The 17,441-nt window shown below is 43.3% G+C and overlaps 1 protein-coding gene across 1 annotated transcript; it reads left to right on the plus strand.

Moving 5' to 3' along the window:
* The first annotated feature begins 13,569 nt into the window (after positions 1-13,569).
* On the plus strand, positions 13,570-14,812 carry APOBEC4 (apolipoprotein B mRNA editing enzyme catalytic polypeptide like 4). Its single transcript, XM_033151172.1, has one exon. The coding sequence runs from the start codon at positions 13,661-13,663 to the stop codon at positions 14,708-14,710; it is 1,050 nt and encodes a 349-aa protein (XP_033007063.1). The 5' UTR covers positions 13,570-13,660; the 3' UTR covers positions 14,711-14,812.
* The last annotated feature ends 2,629 nt before the right edge of the window (positions 14,813-17,441 follow it).

Here is a 17,441-nt window from a genome sequence, read left to right on the forward strand (position 1 = left end):
GCTGAATGACACAAATACATGTCTGTCCACCCCACCCCACCCCACCCCGTGTGATGCAAGCACACTTTTCCACACAAAAGGATTAAGATGTATTCCCTGCAGACACGAACTATGGAAAGCATCCAGCTATCTAATTACGCTTGTCCTTTCCTTCTCTCCTGAGCTGTAAGGAACCCATGGCTCTGCAGCATATCCTTTGTGTCTCTATCCATATCCATCCTCTTTATGCAGTTTAGCATACTGGTCTGTGCATGCAACAAAACAAAAACTATGCATCTTTTAAAATAATCATCAGAATGCACTGCATTGCAAATGGAGCCATCTCTCTCCACACTATAACAGCCTGGAAGGAATTAAAACTGCATATTTGGTAGATTATTGCAACAAGAATGTTATCTCTATATAGTTATACAAACATACAGAAAATGGAATCAAGCTACTCACAGAGCGAACCACAGGGAAAGGCTCCATTTCCTCGATTTCATCTGACTGCATTCAAAGCCAGGGCTGCAGCAAGCAGGATCAGCAAGCTACCGGTAGCAACACTTAAGACTCACATCCGCAGTACCTTAGCTAGGAGGAAGAGGGAAAGGACTGGGGATCCTCTTGCCTCGGGGGGGGGGGGGCATCATCTGACCAGGTAGAGTCCTGCACAGATCAGAGATTTATCAAGGATAACAGCAGGATAACTGAAGCACTTGACATTGGGTTCTACCAGCAAATAGCCAAGGATGAAATCAGACACAGATTACTGATCTGTTCTTGGGAACTCAAGGGAAGAAATCTATGCCACGCAGAGCAAGAAAGAAACAGCATAAAATTCTGTTCTTCATATAAATCCAGCTTTATGACATTTAGAGAACTTGCATGAAGAGATCCTTGTTCATGTGCCAGGGTTTTGTGGGTGGTGATGGAATGGTTTGATTTTTTACCCTTCTGGTTTTTAAATAAATCCTTTATAATTTTAAATTTCTATCCCTTTCATTAAAAAAAAATTCTAAACACTGACAAATAAAAATATCTAAAACAAGTTATTAAAACATGAATAATAAATGAAACATGATAACATCAAGAAACAATTCAAAGAGCAAAAGCAGACAAAAAACATATTTTCAGAAAAACCTGCTGGGAAAGAAAGCGCTCACCTGCTCGCCAATACCGTAGGTGAGCAGTAGTGGGGCCAAGTAGGGCATTCCACTGTCCTAGTGCCACCACAGAAAAATAAAATATTGTCCCTTATGTGAATGACAAAGACCACGGCTTTCAGGGATTATATCAGTCAATCAAATTCATATGGATGCAGGTGATTGTTGAGATACTCTGATCCAGGGTTTTAACACTTTCAGTTAAGCCTGGAAATGAACTAACACACATTTCAGGTGGTATAATACTGCAATTATACATTTCAACCTGCCAGACTGAGTTAGCATTCTGGCATTCACACTCTGGTCCAGCGCAAGCTTCCAAACGATTTTCAGAGGCATCCCCACACAGAGAGCATTTCAGCAATCCAACATGGAAATTATTATTCCAGTCTTAAAGTCAGTTCCACACCAGTTTTTGATTTATTTCTAAAGAGTGCATGAAAATGTGAAAGCAGTTTTGTGTGCATTGCACCTAATATACATATTTCTGCAAGTTTCTCCTGGATGTAATGCATTTTTGTACTATATTTTCACAAAGAGGAGTATTTTAATGTGTGCGCTTTCCCTGCATACATATGTTTTGGGTTTTTTTGGTCGCAGAACTGCACTCCAAATTTTGGAGAAGTGAGAATCTAGAAAGGCAGCTAGCTGCACTTTGGTCTGCATACTGGTTTGACAGGTATGAATTAGGTAGGTTCACAGTCAAATGTAAGCTGAATACCAATCCGACATCTCCATTTCTAGCTGAATGTTTCCTCTTCCTGGTTCTGTTGCAGGTGGACCAGGTAAGGACAAACAGTCAGTTGCACATACTCAGCTGGTTGACAGACAGAGACAGGAAACCAGGTCATTTAAAAATCTTGTTGAGAGAAAATGAGGAAGGCAGAAAAGAAGAAGTAGAAGACATACAGAAGGGAGGAGAACAGATGCCCAGCCAGGGCTTCATGCTGCTAGGCTCAAGAGAAGCAAGGAAGCAGCATCACTCCACTGGGGCTTCTCTCTCAATTGTCACAACAGCAGTAGGAGAGCAAAGACACTTTCTGCTCTGCGGAAGGGCCATTTCTATTGGGCTCCTCCTCTCCCTAAACTGTTTCCATTCCAAATACAGTGGTACCTCGGGATACACAGATGCTTCAGGTTACAGACTCCGCTAACCCAGAAATAACGCTTCAGGTTAAGAACTTTGCTTCAGGATAAGAACAGAAATTGTGCTCCGGTGGCACAGCAGCAGCGGGAGGTCCCATTAGCTAAAGTGGTGCTTCAGGTTAAGAACAGTTTCAGGTTAAGAACGGACCTCCGGAACAAATTAAGTACGTAACCAGAGGTACCACTGTAGTCATTATAAAATGGCTATGAACTGGTGCCTGGGTTTGTTTTCTTGCCTCTTCCCCCCTCATCCTTTTTTGCTTTTGCACCATGTCTTTTAGATTGTAAATCTTGGTTTTATTGATCTTATATAAGCCGCTGCAAGGAAGCTATTGCTGTGGCTCCACCCGCAAAGCCAAACTGCTCCTGCTTAATCCTGGTCCTCCCTCTGGACAAGGGCAGTCCAGTAGCCCCAGAAATACATTCTATGGCCTAGATAAGAATATGACTTGTAGCTGTTTACACAGTCCTTATTCCATTTGCAAATCGAGCAAACAGGCCAGGAATTTTTTTTATTAATTCTGGCTTCCCATTTCATCCAAATGAGGAACCTACAAGTTAAATACTTCAGAACAAAGCAGGATATGAAGCCATAGTTTGGCTTAATAGCATGTCTTGTTCCAAAGCTGTTAACCATAGTTTCTCAGTTCAGATAAAATAGGGAACAATGGTTAACTTAAGACTTCCTGGCTTGCTTGTCGGCTTGGAGAAAGGTCACGTGACCAAAAAGCTCAATCATATTTCAGTTTATTAAATCATTATATGGCTGTCCAGATCACTTCCACATGAAGTTTCCTTTGAAGTATTTGGAAACTACAACAAGGGCAGAGTTTTGACTTACATTAAAGCCCATCTCGGTTGGACCAAAGGTCAGTCGAATACAATATACAGTCATACTTCGGGTTACGGCCGCTTCAGGTTGCACGTTTTTGGGTTGCGCATCGCGCCGAACCCGGAAGTACTGGAACGGGTAACTTCCAGGTTTTGGCGCTCGCGCATGTGCAGAAGTGCTAAATCGCGCTTTGCGCATGCACAGAAGCATCGAATCACAACCCGCGCGTGCGATGACACGCCGCTGCGGGTTGCAAACGCTGCGGGTTGCGAATGCGCCTCCTGCACAGATAGCATCCACTGTATCATGCTTCCCACATTGGCCATTCAGATGACTCCAGCAAACCCACACACAGAGCTCCCCAGCAACTGGTACAAAACTTCCATATAACCAACAAAATCAAAAGATCTACCCTCCATGAATTAATTTGCCTTTTTTGTTGTTGTTGTTCAGTCGTTCAGTCGTGTCCGACTCTTCGTGACCCCATGGACCAGAGCACGCCAGGCACGCCTATCTTTCACTGCCTCCCGCAGTTTGGCCAAACTCAGGCTAGTCGCTTCGAGAACACTGTCCAACTATCTCATCCTCTGTCGTCCCCTTCTCCTTGTGCCCTCCATCTTTCCCAACATCAGGGTCTTTCCTAGGGAGTCTTCTCTTCTCATGAGGTGGCCAAAGTACTGGAGCCTCAACTTCAGGATCTGTCCTTCTAGTGAGCACTCAGGGCTGATTTCTTTGAGAATTTCTTTGAGAATTTGCCTTTTAAAGGCACCTAAACTCATAGCTGTTATATCATAGGGTGGCAGTGGATTTCATAAGTCATGCATTGTAGACTTGAATTTATAGTTTCATTTGTTGCCACCTTGCACACTATGGTTGAACATTCAGCTGGGCATCATCAGCATATTGATGGTACCCCCACTCCCAATCTCCAGGTTACATTTCTATGAAACCACTGCAAGAGTTAAACAGCCTCTGTAATGCAACTAATGCAACTCCATTAGGCTTTGTTAACTGGACATGCTTATATGAAGTACTGATTTTTTAAAAAAGTTTTGAATTACTATGTGTGTAATGAACTGGGCTTTTATTATTGTTTTTTTATTACTGGTGTATTTTTGTTTTTAGGTATTATATTGGTATTTACTTAAATGTTTTGGTGGGGTTTTTTGTTCTCATTATGATTTGAGCTCAACTTTGCTGCTTGAAAAGCAGGATACAAATATGAAATCAAATAAAAATAAATGAAATGAAAGCTATCGTTACAAATGCTGGGAGAATATCAACCACATGCCGTAAACAGGCGTTGGGATTTGCAAACTCTCTCACAAAATCCAGAGTAAAGAGCTTTGTGCTGCACGATTTATGATGCCTTAGTCTTCCAAGAACAAAGTTGTTACATTTGGCCTGAAAGTAGGACACTGACAAATTATGTAACAAATAACCAATCATCCCAACAATAACATGTTTATGCTCTGCAATTCCTATTGTAAACAGGCATGAAAGAGTCCAGTAAAAACGCTGTAGATGAATTAGGAAACTACCAAATTCAAAACTGATTTCTCATCATGTAAACTAGCTCATATGAATCCCAATATTTATAGTCTTAAGTAACAGTAAACTATTGTACTTACAATTCCAGATACTGTTGATTGGTATTGTAGAGGGAAAAGAGGCATATTGTGTACAGAATGGAGCAAGGCCAGCTGGACTTAAACTATGATCCAAGGACCACCATGATGAAAATAACAGTAAAATGCTGGTGTGTCCTAGGTTGGCAATCTACCTAACAGAAATCCCACTGAACTCAGTGGAACTTACTTCTGAGCAGGCGTGTTAAAGGGACAAGCCTTTTGTCTTCAGCACCACAACCACCTGTAACTGCAATGTCAAAGGAACACCCAGCTGCTTGCACTCACAGAGAAGCATTCATTACTCCCTCAGTGCCCACCCCCCTAATATTCTGAAGAGGGTCTCTTCTCCAGGCTTCAGGGTAGCTGGAAGTAGGAAGGCAGAAAAAGTCCTCTCCTACTTCCTTTCTGCAGTTTTAATCTGAAATCTTAGGTGCAGTACTGTGCCCAGAGGTCAGAAACTGCTCGCGGCAATGAAATTCCCTGTTGCAAAATGTACCTAGAACAACATTGTTTCGAACACTGGACTCCCTGGATCCATCCAGTCATTCCACCCTGGCTAGATCTTACAAACCATGAGGAGCAATGATCAAGAACATGTGGTCAGTCTAACTCCCTGCAAGCACCCTGTTGTATCCCGGGGCAGCAAAAGCAAAAAAAAATATATGATTCCACAACATGTTACCAGATGGTGTCCTAGACACCTTAACAGGTGGGGCGGGGCAGGCACTTGTCTATCCCCCTCCATAATTGGTCCCAGAGCCAGCAAGACTTGGGTAGAATAATATAATAGTAGAGTTAGAAGGGATCCCAAGGGTCATCTAGTCCAACCCCCTGCAATGCAGGAATCTCAGCTAAAGCATACATGACAGATTGTCATCCAAGCTCTGGTTAAAAACCTCCAAGGAAGGAGAACCCACAACCTCCCGAGGGAGACATTTCCACTGTCAAACAGGTCCTACTGTCAGAAAGTTCTTCCTGATGTTTAGTCAGAATCTCCTTTCTTGTAACTTGAAGCCATCAGTTCAGTCCTCCCCTCCAGAGCAGAAGAAAACAAGCTTGCTCCATCTTCCATGTGACAGCCCTTCAGATATTTGAAGATGGCTCTCAAATCTCCTCTCAGTCTCTTTTCCAAGCCTAACATACCCAGCCCCTTCAACTGCTCCAAATAAGGCCTGGTTTTCAGACCCTGGATCACCTTGGTTGCCCCACTTGGTTGTCAACATCCTTCTTAAATCATGCTAGATTTCCCTCCAGCCTGGTGTTGCTGATGATGAAGGTCATGTCAGTCCAGAATAAAACATCACTCTTTCATGATTTGATCATGGATCAAGGGACCAACCTGGAATGCATCAGCAAGACCCAGGGGGGTGGGGGGGTGAGTTGGAGCAGTGGGGGACACTGGCCTAACACAGACTTGTCCATCCAGATACTTGAACACCACCACACCTTGGAGAGCCAAACCCAAAATTTGTAAAATGAAACTAAAGCATCCAGGCAAAAGAACCTAACAAAAACACCAGACTTCTTCCTTCCTTCCTTCATTCACTCACTCACATACCTTACAATCAAATAGGCATAGTACAAAGAAACATGAAGCCTTGGATTGTTTGAAGACCATGTGATACTCCTGGACTTTGAACTTTTAATAACTAGATGAAGCCACCGTACAAATCCACTGAAGCACATTTGAATACTATGACATTTCAATACTTAAATTTCAGTACTAAAAGGAGGCCTTTTTAACAGAATGTGTTGCCAGAAGAAACAAAACCAGTTTTCTGCCCCCAACATCTCTTTCTGTCTCTGTGTGTATCAGTGCCTTATTTAGTGACAATAGTCTCTCATATAACTAATAGAAGAATGGTGTTACTTTCAGTTTCAGGGACCAAAATTATACATCACATGAACTTTCACCTAGTTCTATATAAATCCCTAATCTAATTATGTTCTTGCACTGAAAAACAGATTTTCATAAGCCACATTACTCCAGTACGACAGTACACCTTCTTCCATGACAATGACTAAGATTTTTATAGTTGTTAAAATAGCTGTCTCTCTTAGTCTAGTGTTCTTCTTCCAACAGTGGTCAAACAGATGTCCGTGAGAAATTCATAATCAATCCATATTTGAAGTGTCAAATGAGGACATTAAAATGAAGGACTTAATAAGGTTTTGTAGTGGCAGCAAGGCTATGTGCTGCTTTAAAATAGGAGTTGCAGAATTTGGATATCGAACTTTGGTATAAAAATGCCTGGCATATAACCATAGTGGTGGAAATTCATTGTATATAACAAGGGCTGAAAAACACTCCATCACCTGCATCTTCAAAAATATTCGTAGTTATGTAGCGGAAGGGGAGGCCAGTTATGGGTGGGGTTCCTTTGCTGTGTTATTGCATTGTGCGTGGAATAGTGTTGTATATATAAGGTACGTTTATATTGCAACATAGCCGAAGCAAAATTCCAAGTATGTTGGTACTTGTCCAATAAAATTATTCCTATTCCCATCTTCATGATATTTTGTATCTTAATTGTACTGCTGTACAGTCAAATTGGAGCACTACTGGATACTACCAGGCTGCACCTATGTGATGGACTTAATTACATGCTGGGGGGGGGGGGAGGATAATATCATAATTATCACTTTAATACCAGGAATTGGTTGTAAGCGGGTGGGGGAGAAGTTTACTGGTTGCAGTTTTGTGTTGTATATTTTAAAACTAATTTAATAATGATAATAATAATAATAATCAGAGCAGTCATATTTTGTTGTATGCTCCCACCAGCTGATAGTTAGAGATACCTTTGATAATCAAAGCATTTAAACAGCATGTAGTGCATTGAAAATTCAGAATACTATATAAAAGTTCTGGATTATTGACTTTGGTGACTTTAGTATTTCCTCATGAAAATAATGCAGGTCAAGTATACATCAAATGTTTATATTGGTGCAAATGAAACAAACCTGCTTTTTGCTTTAGAACTGTTTAAAATAAAAAGGCTGAAGCCCTCGAAATTCATGAACAATCAGTTGTGTTTCATTGTGCTCCACACTTTTCTTGCTAGCTTTTTCCCGTTGATACATACAGTTCCTTGTTCCGAGAAGAGAGTATGGGGCAAGAGAAAAACAGATTCTTTTGCTTATACTCTTGGATTCTGCTCCCCTGCAGAGTTCATTCTTAAAAGCTGGCAGGGGATTTGATGAGAATGCTTAATTCTGAGGGGCTGGAGCACAGGATCCTTGCCAGTTTCAACTCCTGCTGGCTTGCAAGGATGGAACTAGCAGAGGAGCAAAGGGTTCGAGCAGCAGGCCTGATACAAAACTTAGGTCACATGCACTACATCCATTGAAATGCAACACCCCAGATGTGTGTCTCTTTAGCTTCCCATTCAACAGTTAACATACTGCATACCTAAGAGGCAACCTGTTATGTTGCACCAGAAGATAAAACACACACACACGTACGTCAAATTTAAGGTCTTTTAAAATAATGGGCAAATAAAGCGCACACAGTTCTCATGCCCAAGTGTATAAAACAGAGTACTGCATCTTTATTATACTGCCATCCTGTGGCTGCTTTGACTCATATACTGAACTAAGCCTCGTCTCCTTGTTACACTTCTGTTTCTGCCATTTTTCTCCAGCTTGTTCAGATGCTCTTCAATTACCAACTTTGGATAAATCTTTTACAATGTCATTCTTCCCGTTCTTCTTCCTTCATTATTAGAAGAATTTCCTTTAAGTAAAAGAAAGCAAGTACACACACCTATTTGCCACATGCACTGTTCATTGCTTCTTTGGAAGAGATGGGAAACGTGCATTCTTCCCTTGCAAAACCTAGCTGCTACCCTGGTGTAGCACAGTGGCTACGAGGTCACTGTCATGAACTCACTAGGTGGCTTCAGGCAAGCCACTCTCTTGTTCTTCCCTCTGCAATGTGGGGGATAAAGACAGCTTACAGCAGTGCTACTCAAAGTAGTGGTCCACTGACAAGTGCAGTCCGTAAGCCATCGGCTTCCTATCCACACCGACTTCACTGCAGCCCATGTTGGGTGTGACACTTCAAGGACAAAGTATGGCACCAGTCCCTGGCACATTGGTGGGGTGGAGAAATTGCTGGTCCACATTAGAATTTGAGAAGCATTGCTTTACAGGCTGTTGCAAGGATTACAAGTACTGTAGGTCATGAACTTGAAGTGTTAAAACACTTGAAACTGCTGGGCAAACATTGAGCGTTATTACAGCATGATCCTATACAAGTCTATTAAAAAGTAAGTCTCAATGAGTTCAGTGTGCCTTACCTCCAAGGAAGGTGGGTAAACGAATGCAGCTTATGATACCATAGGTAAAGGGACCCCTGACTGTTAGGTCCAGTCGTGTCCGACTCTGGGGCTGCGGCGCTCATCTCGCTTTACTGGCTAAGGGAGCCGGCGTACAGCTTCCGGGTCATGACTAAGCCACTTCTGGCAAAATCAGAGCAGCACACAGAAATGCTGTTTACCTTCCCGCCAGAGTGGTACCTATTTATCTACTTGCACTTTTTTTTAATTTTAAAAATAATCTTTATTTCTTTCCAAATATTACATTGTAAAAGACGTAATCATAAAAGGAAATTTACATAACCAATACATACAATATACATTTCAATTACCTCCTCTTCCCTTCCCTCCCCCCCCCACTAATTTCCCTCCCTCCCCCTCCCGTTACTTCTCAGCCTACCTATCACTGCGTTCATGTCGTTCCTTAATCTATCCGCATGTCCTTATATCTATTTGTATTCCCTTTTATCTCAATTGTTTGGGCCTTTACCAATCTGCCAGGAGACCGGCTTTTTCAACGTATAGTTTAAGATAATCCTTAAATAATTTCCAATTATTCTCTCTCTCTAATTCACTTATTCCTTTTATTTCCTCATATTTTAATGCCAGATTATAGCATGTCAACATTTTTAGCTGCCAATCCCCTTTGCACTTTGATGTGCTTTCAAACTGCTAGGTTGGTAGGAGCTGGGACAGAGCAACGGGAGTTCACCCAGTCGCAGGGTTTCAAACTGCAGACCTTCCGATCAGCAAGCCCTAGGCCTAGGCTCTGTGGTTTAGACCACAGCTCCACACGCATCCCATACCATATTCCCCCCTTAAAAATAATAACCTTTGCTGATTTTGTGGAAAGGTTTGTTGTACATTTGCCAGCAATCATTCCCCGCACCTTTGGCTCTTTCATGCATGGCTCTTTCTTTTCTTTCCTGTTATCCCTTGTACTGTCATGTTTGAGATTGCAGACACCTATACTTTTGTTGTTCCTTATTTTACTCTGTAAACACACCATGTACATTGATCTCACTGCATACATGAATGACAATAGTAATCAGGCACAAGAGCTGAACTGGCCACTCATTCAAAAAATAAAGGTAAGGCTCATGTTTACAGCTGGGTATCTTAGCACTTGAAACTGACAATACAACCATGTTCCTTTGCTGAGCAACTGAAACTCCTACACTGCAACAATATAAAAGTGATCAAACGACAATCATATGTACCAGAAGCAAATGAGGAAGAAAAATAGCATATTTTCTTTCAAAGTGAAAGGTTGATGATAGGGAAACATTTTTTACATTATTTACCATAGAAAACAGCAGAACATTCAAGTAAGGCTGTGCCTATTACTGGCATTTGGGACTTGAGAACACTGACGGTAAGTACAGCTCAGTTATTAAATCTTAAGAATGTAACAGATTATGCTTAGCTTCTGCAATGCAAAGCATATCTTATCTCATTTCTGGGAAGGAAGCAATGCTTTTATTGCATGATTTTACCATTTTGTGGCTATTTCTGAAGAGCAGGCTACGGCTAATCCCATGTTTGCATTTTAAAAAGAAGGAAAAAAATAGTTGGGTGGTTTCAGGTTGCACAGAGTGGAATAGGCTATTTACCCGGTAATCCTTTGTTGCTCAAAATCACCAGCCCAGCCTTTCTCACACAAGAGGGGGTGGGGGAAGGATACAATATCCCCCATATTTTCCCTATGAATCCCACAAACATAAGCAAATGTAACCTGTCTTGCATCAAAAGGCGCAATCTGGCAAGTCAAATTGCTAGAAAGAACTAATTTCTCTGCAGGAGAAGCTGTAAACGGCTTTTTACCACTTATTAGAGCAAAAATATGTGCACAATAGTGAGAAGCAAGGACAGAGGTACACACTGAAAACTAATCCACCATTTCGGATGCTTCCGCTATTCTCTGTCTGTTGAAGCAGAGGCCCCAAGCATCACTAATCCCTTTCTGCTCACCAAGATGGGCAGCAATGCCACCTCCATTTGGGGAATAAGGATGCACTGGACTCCATGATAAAACAAGAACTTTAGCTGAAAATATAGTACAAACGATTCTTATGAAGCACCAGCACTGCCAGAAAGCACAGCCCCATCCCAGAGCCCCAACCGGGTGGGGAAAGGTAGGAACTTTAAACTGCTGCTCCACCAGCACGGAGTATGCCTGACTGCTTTCTATAACAGAAAATGCCTACCTATTATTGCAGAATGAATTTAACAATTTTAGATGCTGGAAAAGTGTGCCTCAGATATAAAATATCTGGAAGAGCTTCTGCAATATGAAAAACTCTGGCATTTAAAGCTGAGTTCCGTTGAATATGTGCAGAGTTCTTTTTCCTTCACTGGGAGACAATTTTTCAAATGAGTAACAAAGTGTCCCTGAATGCCCTTCATTTAGGAAAGAAGTGCTTCGTTTATCCGAAGACTATCTACATATACCATCAAATCTGTAATTCAGTACTACACCATGTCATCCTACCAAAGGTGACAGGGGCTCCACAACACATCAGAGTGTGACATTCCGGGGTGTGAGCGGCAAGAGTCCTGGGCAAGAACGCTGGGACTGGGGTACGGGTGCTGGTGCTTGTAGCAGAGGCAGTCCGAGTAGCCGAAGTGAAGTCCAACGGAGAGAGCGGGGGCAAGAGGCAGTCCAATTGGTGGGCCCATGGTCAGGAAGCAGCAGCAAGTCAAACAAGGGTCGGAGGCAAGAGGAAGCCCAGAAGCGTACCAAGAGTCAAGGTGGGTGAGAAGTCCAGCCAGGCAAGGTCACGATGCAGAGTCACAGGAGCAGGCTACAGCTCAACAAAAGACCATAATACAATCAGTATTACAAAAAGAGGCGTCAGTGTCATGTTCCATTTTAGACCTCAGCTACATCAATTATCGAGCTAATGGAGAGTTGGAAGAGGGAAGTCAGATATCTATATATAACATACCGGTAGATTCTTTTACGGAATGGAACGGATAAAATGAATTAGATATTATTTGAATGTGTATTATTATCAATAAATCTTCATTTTCTGTAATTTTTGAAATTGTAAAAATACAGAAACTAGGTATATTCATAAAATCTATAAGAATTATAAGAAGGCTGTAAAGCTTTATTTTTTGTTAGGATGTTTTGACTAAACATCAGTATGAATAACTGTAAGCATGTTTGCATTTTTTTTGTTCCCCCCCCCTTTTTTTCTTTGGTATGTACGATTTTCTCTTGATGTTGTTGAAAAATTAATAAAAATTACTTTTTTTAAAAAAAGACCACGTTGCTGTGGCAAAGACCAAAGGTGAAATGCAGGCCTGATCCAGCCCCCCTGGGCTTGCTCCCAGCTGCAGTGTATCTTGTCACCTGACCATGCTTGCTAGCCTGCACCTGATTCATATAAGGTTGGCACAGCCAGGGCCTGGCTCCCAAACCCTCAGAGTGCTCAGAGCCTGCTTCCTGCAAAACCTCTGTGCTCATTACAGGCAGCAGGCAGCGAGAGGCCCAAGTATTCCTTGGCCTTGTTAGGACAACTGCTGGGAAGACGACAAAAACATGCAGGTTGTTGCACTGAATGCCCCTTGAAAATGATGCCACATACCTCTGTGGTCTTCTATGAGCTCATATATGCACTATACCAGACAAAGGAACAGCTCAGCTGCCATTTTTCTGGCACCATAGCCAATTCCAGCAACTAGCCCAAAGGGTACAATTCTGGTCCAGGGGTCAGCAAACTTTTTTTTGGGAGGGCCCCAGACCTTGTGGCGGCCTGGACTGCACGCACACGCATGGTGGAGGGGGCTTCTCTCTCCCCCTCTCTCCCCCAGCCCCTCCCCTCCCCCTGCCAACCTATGCTGCTGTCGGCGCTGCGCTCTCCCAACTGCGGCTCCTGTGCCTGCCCTTGTGAGCGGCAGAGGCTGTTGGCGGCAGCGGAGGGATGAGCAGCCCAAAAGGGCTGGCTGGCTCCGGAGAGGTGCTGCACAAAATGGCGCTCAGCCAGCTCAGCCCAGCCCCCTTCCTCCACTATGCAGGGTGGGGAGAAGGGTGGGGAGAAGCCAGGAGGAGCGAGGGAGGAGGCGCCGCAGTGTGTGTGTGGGGGGGCAATTGCACCAAAAAAAATGGTGGTGCTAAAAAAAATTAACGAAAAAAATTAACAAACAGAACCGCTGATCCACGGAACAGCCGTGGGCTGGATTCTGAGGGCAGCTGGGCCGGATCTGGCCCGCGGACCGTAGTTTGCCAACCCCTGTTGGCTTTCTTAGGGTGGCAACCCTAGTGGCTTTCTTAGGATATATGTATACTGTATTACAAATGTAAATTACTTTGCCTTCCATGGCTTCCAACCATGGAACTTTGGAAATCATGATTCTTGGTTCTCTAATAAGAAATCCTAAGTAAAGAAAGAAGTTTTGCTCCTATAGTTCACATACAGAAGCCCTGACAACTAACCCAGTTCATATCTGGCTTAAATTTGTAATACACATACAACTTTATCTTCAAAGCTTCCAAATAAGGGGGGGAAATAACTAACCAGGAATTTATTTTTTGTGTGTTTCAGGATTGTCCAAGTTACAGGAGCAATATTTCCATACACTATGAACCTAGAAACAGAAACATTTTGCCAAGAATACCTAGCACATAAAGGTACAGTAGTAAAACCATATTACTGGCTAACAGTGAGCCAAAACTGTGTCAAGTGCCCTTATCACATACAAACAGGTGAAGAAGCAAGAGTTCCTTATGTAGAATTTCATAAGGCCTTTGGATTCCCATACAGATCAATGCCTTCCCATAATAAACACCTTCTATTTTATGAATTGAGGCATTCATCAGGGAAATTAATTCAAAAAGGCCATGCTACAAATTGCACAGAGTACAACATTCATCCAGAATCAATGTTATTTGAAATAGGTGGTTATCTAGATTCAGTTGTGCACAATTATGAGAATGCTGGATACATAATTATTTATTCAAACTACTCACCTTGTAACGAGGCTGAGCATGGCTGCATAAGCAAAATGTACAACTTCCTGATGAAGTATCAAGACATTACACTCTGCATTTATTTTGCACAGCTGTACCACACAGAGGAGGATTTCCCAGTATCCACATGGAACTGTGAAGCTTTGCAAAGCCTGGCTAGCATGTGGCCTCAGGTGACATTGAGCCCACTGTGTGGTGGACTTTGGCATTCCCTCCTAAACAGTTTTGTGACTAATATACCACACCAAAGTCTCTATCATCCAATTTTGCCTGCAAGAGTATGGGCTGATAGACAAAATGCACAACAAATTAGCAGCATTACAGGAATGAAATTTCCTTTTATGAAGACCCTGCCTCAGCCAGACTATGGACACTCAACTGTTCTGCCATCTCTGCAAAAGTACTTTTTGCCCAGTTCACACTCTCAGCATCCAGCACCAATGATGAATGGTAGATTGCCCCCTCTGAGGATACCACCCCTCCATTCAACACCTCCCATTGATGTTTTTCCCAGTTTTAGAAAGCAGCCACTATACCCCCAACCTAAAAATATTGTCAGACACTTAAAAATGCCAGATAAGTCATTAAGCAAAGCTAAACGTTTGCAAGTAATTCCAAACGGAAGATCTGTTTACACGGAAAGAATTACTGAACGAGTTTAAAGTATCAAGTCTAAAGAGCATGAACTGCACAGAAACAGGATCCAATCCACCTCATTCAAAAACTGAATGCAGGGCTGACAATTCACTAGGCATGTAAGCAGCTCAAATGGCTATACACATTTTTCATATGTACTGTGGCTATTATGCCAGCACAGGAAACACCAACTTCAAGCAGCTGAGTGAAGAGACTAAGGCAATCTTGCTGGTCAGTGTGCCTACTGGACAGTGTCATCCTCCATTTTCTGTTAGAGTATTAAGACAGCTTTTCATCTTAAGGATCTTTCCTTTGTTATAATTATTTTGTGCTGATTTGTTGTCATTCTTCTATGCAGTTTTGGCTGTAAACTTGTACCTGCCAACAGAAAACTGGGATATAAATGTAATAAAATAAATCCAGTCATCAAACATGCTGCATGTAAAAGACTAATATTCAATTCTTTTATCCTCTCCAGAAAATACCTTAAAGTCAGCCAAGACATCATCAGAGTTATTTGGAAATTCAATTTCTTTTTGCTACACCTTGCTTTTTTACTTTTTAGTGGATATCACAGGTATCAAAATTCCCTGTGAAATTATTAAAAGTACTTGCAAGCATAATGGTTCGGAGTGGGTGGATACCTATTCCTGGGATAAACTTGCATCTGATGAAGTTGAATCTAGTCCAGTTGTTGACAAACTACGGCCCATGGGCTGTATCAGGCCCGCGAAGGTCATTAACCCGGCCCGGCTGCTGTCTGAGCTCCCTGGAAAAAGACAAAAAAGAGGGAAGCCACTGTGCGTTCTTGCGTGAGGTCCTCCTTAAGGAGGTGCAGCAGGAGGAAAAGGAGGTGGAGGTGTCGCTGGCGGGAAAAGAGGCACCATCCAGGGCGGGTGAGGGGGCGAGAGATTTATGGGGGGGGGAAGAGAGAGGGTGGGGAGAACAGGTAGCTCTCCCCGCTGGCTGAGCAGTGGCGATCTGGCCTCAGCTGCCGGCGGGAGGGCCCCCATCCCACCCCCGAAGCACGGAAGAGGTGCCAGCAGCAGGAGGCCCAACAGGCCGCAATGCAGCACCAAACCCAGGCGAGGACCCTCCCCATCGAAACAATGACTATGAAATTTTTTAATTTTAATTTTTATCATTTACAATACTTCCTGGCCTTCCTGGTGTGCTTGCAAGGAATGGGTCCTTTTAAAATGCATCTGTGGGTTATTTGTGGGGTCTGCCTGGTGTGCATAGGAATTTGTTCATTTCACCCCCTTCAAAATATAGTCCGCCCCCCCACAAGGTCTAAGGGACAGTGGACCAGCCCCCTGTTGAAAAAGTTTGCTGACCCCTGATCTAGTCCATGAAAGTGTATGCTGCAACAAATCTGTTGCACACAATCCTGAAGGCAGTCCTGTATAGGGAAGTTTTTAATGTTTGATGTTTTATTATGCTTTTATATACGTCATAAGCTGCCCAGAGTGGCTGGGGCAACCCAGTCAGGTGGGCAGGGTACAAAATATAAAATTATATTATTATTATTATTATTATTATTATTATTATTATCTATTCAGAAGTCCCCAAAGATATAAATGAGGCCTACTCCCAGGTAAACAGGTATTTCCTATCGCTGGCTTGATTATTCTCGTGAGACTCTTGAGAGTCCCATGGACTGCAAGAAAATCAAACCCCTCCATTCTGAAGGAAATCACCCCTGAGTGCTCACTGAGTGCTTCAGATCCTGACGCTGAGGCTCCAATACTTTGGCCACCTCATGAGAAGAGAAGACTCCCTGGAAAAGACCCTGATGTTGGGAAAGATGGAGGGCACAAGGAGAAGGGGACGACAGAGGATGAGATGGTTGGACAGTGTTCTCGAAGCTACTAACATGAGTTTGGCAAAACTGCGGGAGGCAGTGGAGGATAGGGGTGCCTGGCGTGCTCTGGTCCATGGGGTCACGAAGAGTCGGACACGACCGAACGACTCAACAACAAAACTTTGATAAAGAACTTAAATTTGGGGGTATGCACTGGCTGTTGTTTTTAAAAACGATGCGTCCACCTCAAAACCTTAGGGATGCGGTGGAAGAGAAATCCGAATTAGAAGGGGAAAGTTGTACCACCAAAAAAAACAGAAGATACAAAAGTCTAACAATTTTGTTTTACGAGCACTGGCCTAACTAAGCAAAAATCAGAGCTAACCGCCCTCTCACTCCGAGCAGCCATGGGGCTTCTTTCAAGCCCAACAATCCCCCTGCTCACCAGCGAGGCGGCATTTGGGCCCCCGGCTAATCCCAGGCCCATCCGTTGCTATAGAAACCAGCCAAAGAACACGTGTCAGCCAATCTCTCTCAATTACCGCCCACAGCTTTACGCCCCACCCTGCCGCGCGCGCAGTTCTGCGCATGTGCTCGTTGACGTGGGGGGGGGGCGAGAGGGAAATGCCTGCTTTACGCATGCTCATTAGAATGGGTGGCGCGCGCATGCGCAAGGCCAGCGAGCATAAAAGACTTAAAACCCAGCGCTTCTTGTTGTTGTTTATTAATCAGAAGGGCTTGAAAGGTCACTCTCTCACACAAGCTTAAAAAAAAAGCGCAGGAGGAGAAATTACGTAACGGCGGTTAACCAGGTGTTGATTGCCCGCATGCGCAGAGCAGAGGAGAGGTGAGGGGGTGAAACCACCCGCGCATGCGTGGTGTCGGTTTTGGCTGCCGCTCCCTCCGTGACGCGAGTCCTTCCGCCGTCTGGAGGGGGCGGAGTCTCGCCTCTT

Source organism: Lacerta agilis, chromosome 6, assembly GCF_009819535.1.
Source record: "Lacerta agilis isolate rLacAgi1 chromosome 6, rLacAgi1.pri, whole genome shotgun sequence".
NCBI classification, from domain to species: Eukaryota; Metazoa; Chordata; class Lepidosauria; order Squamata; family Lacertidae; genus Lacerta; species Lacerta agilis.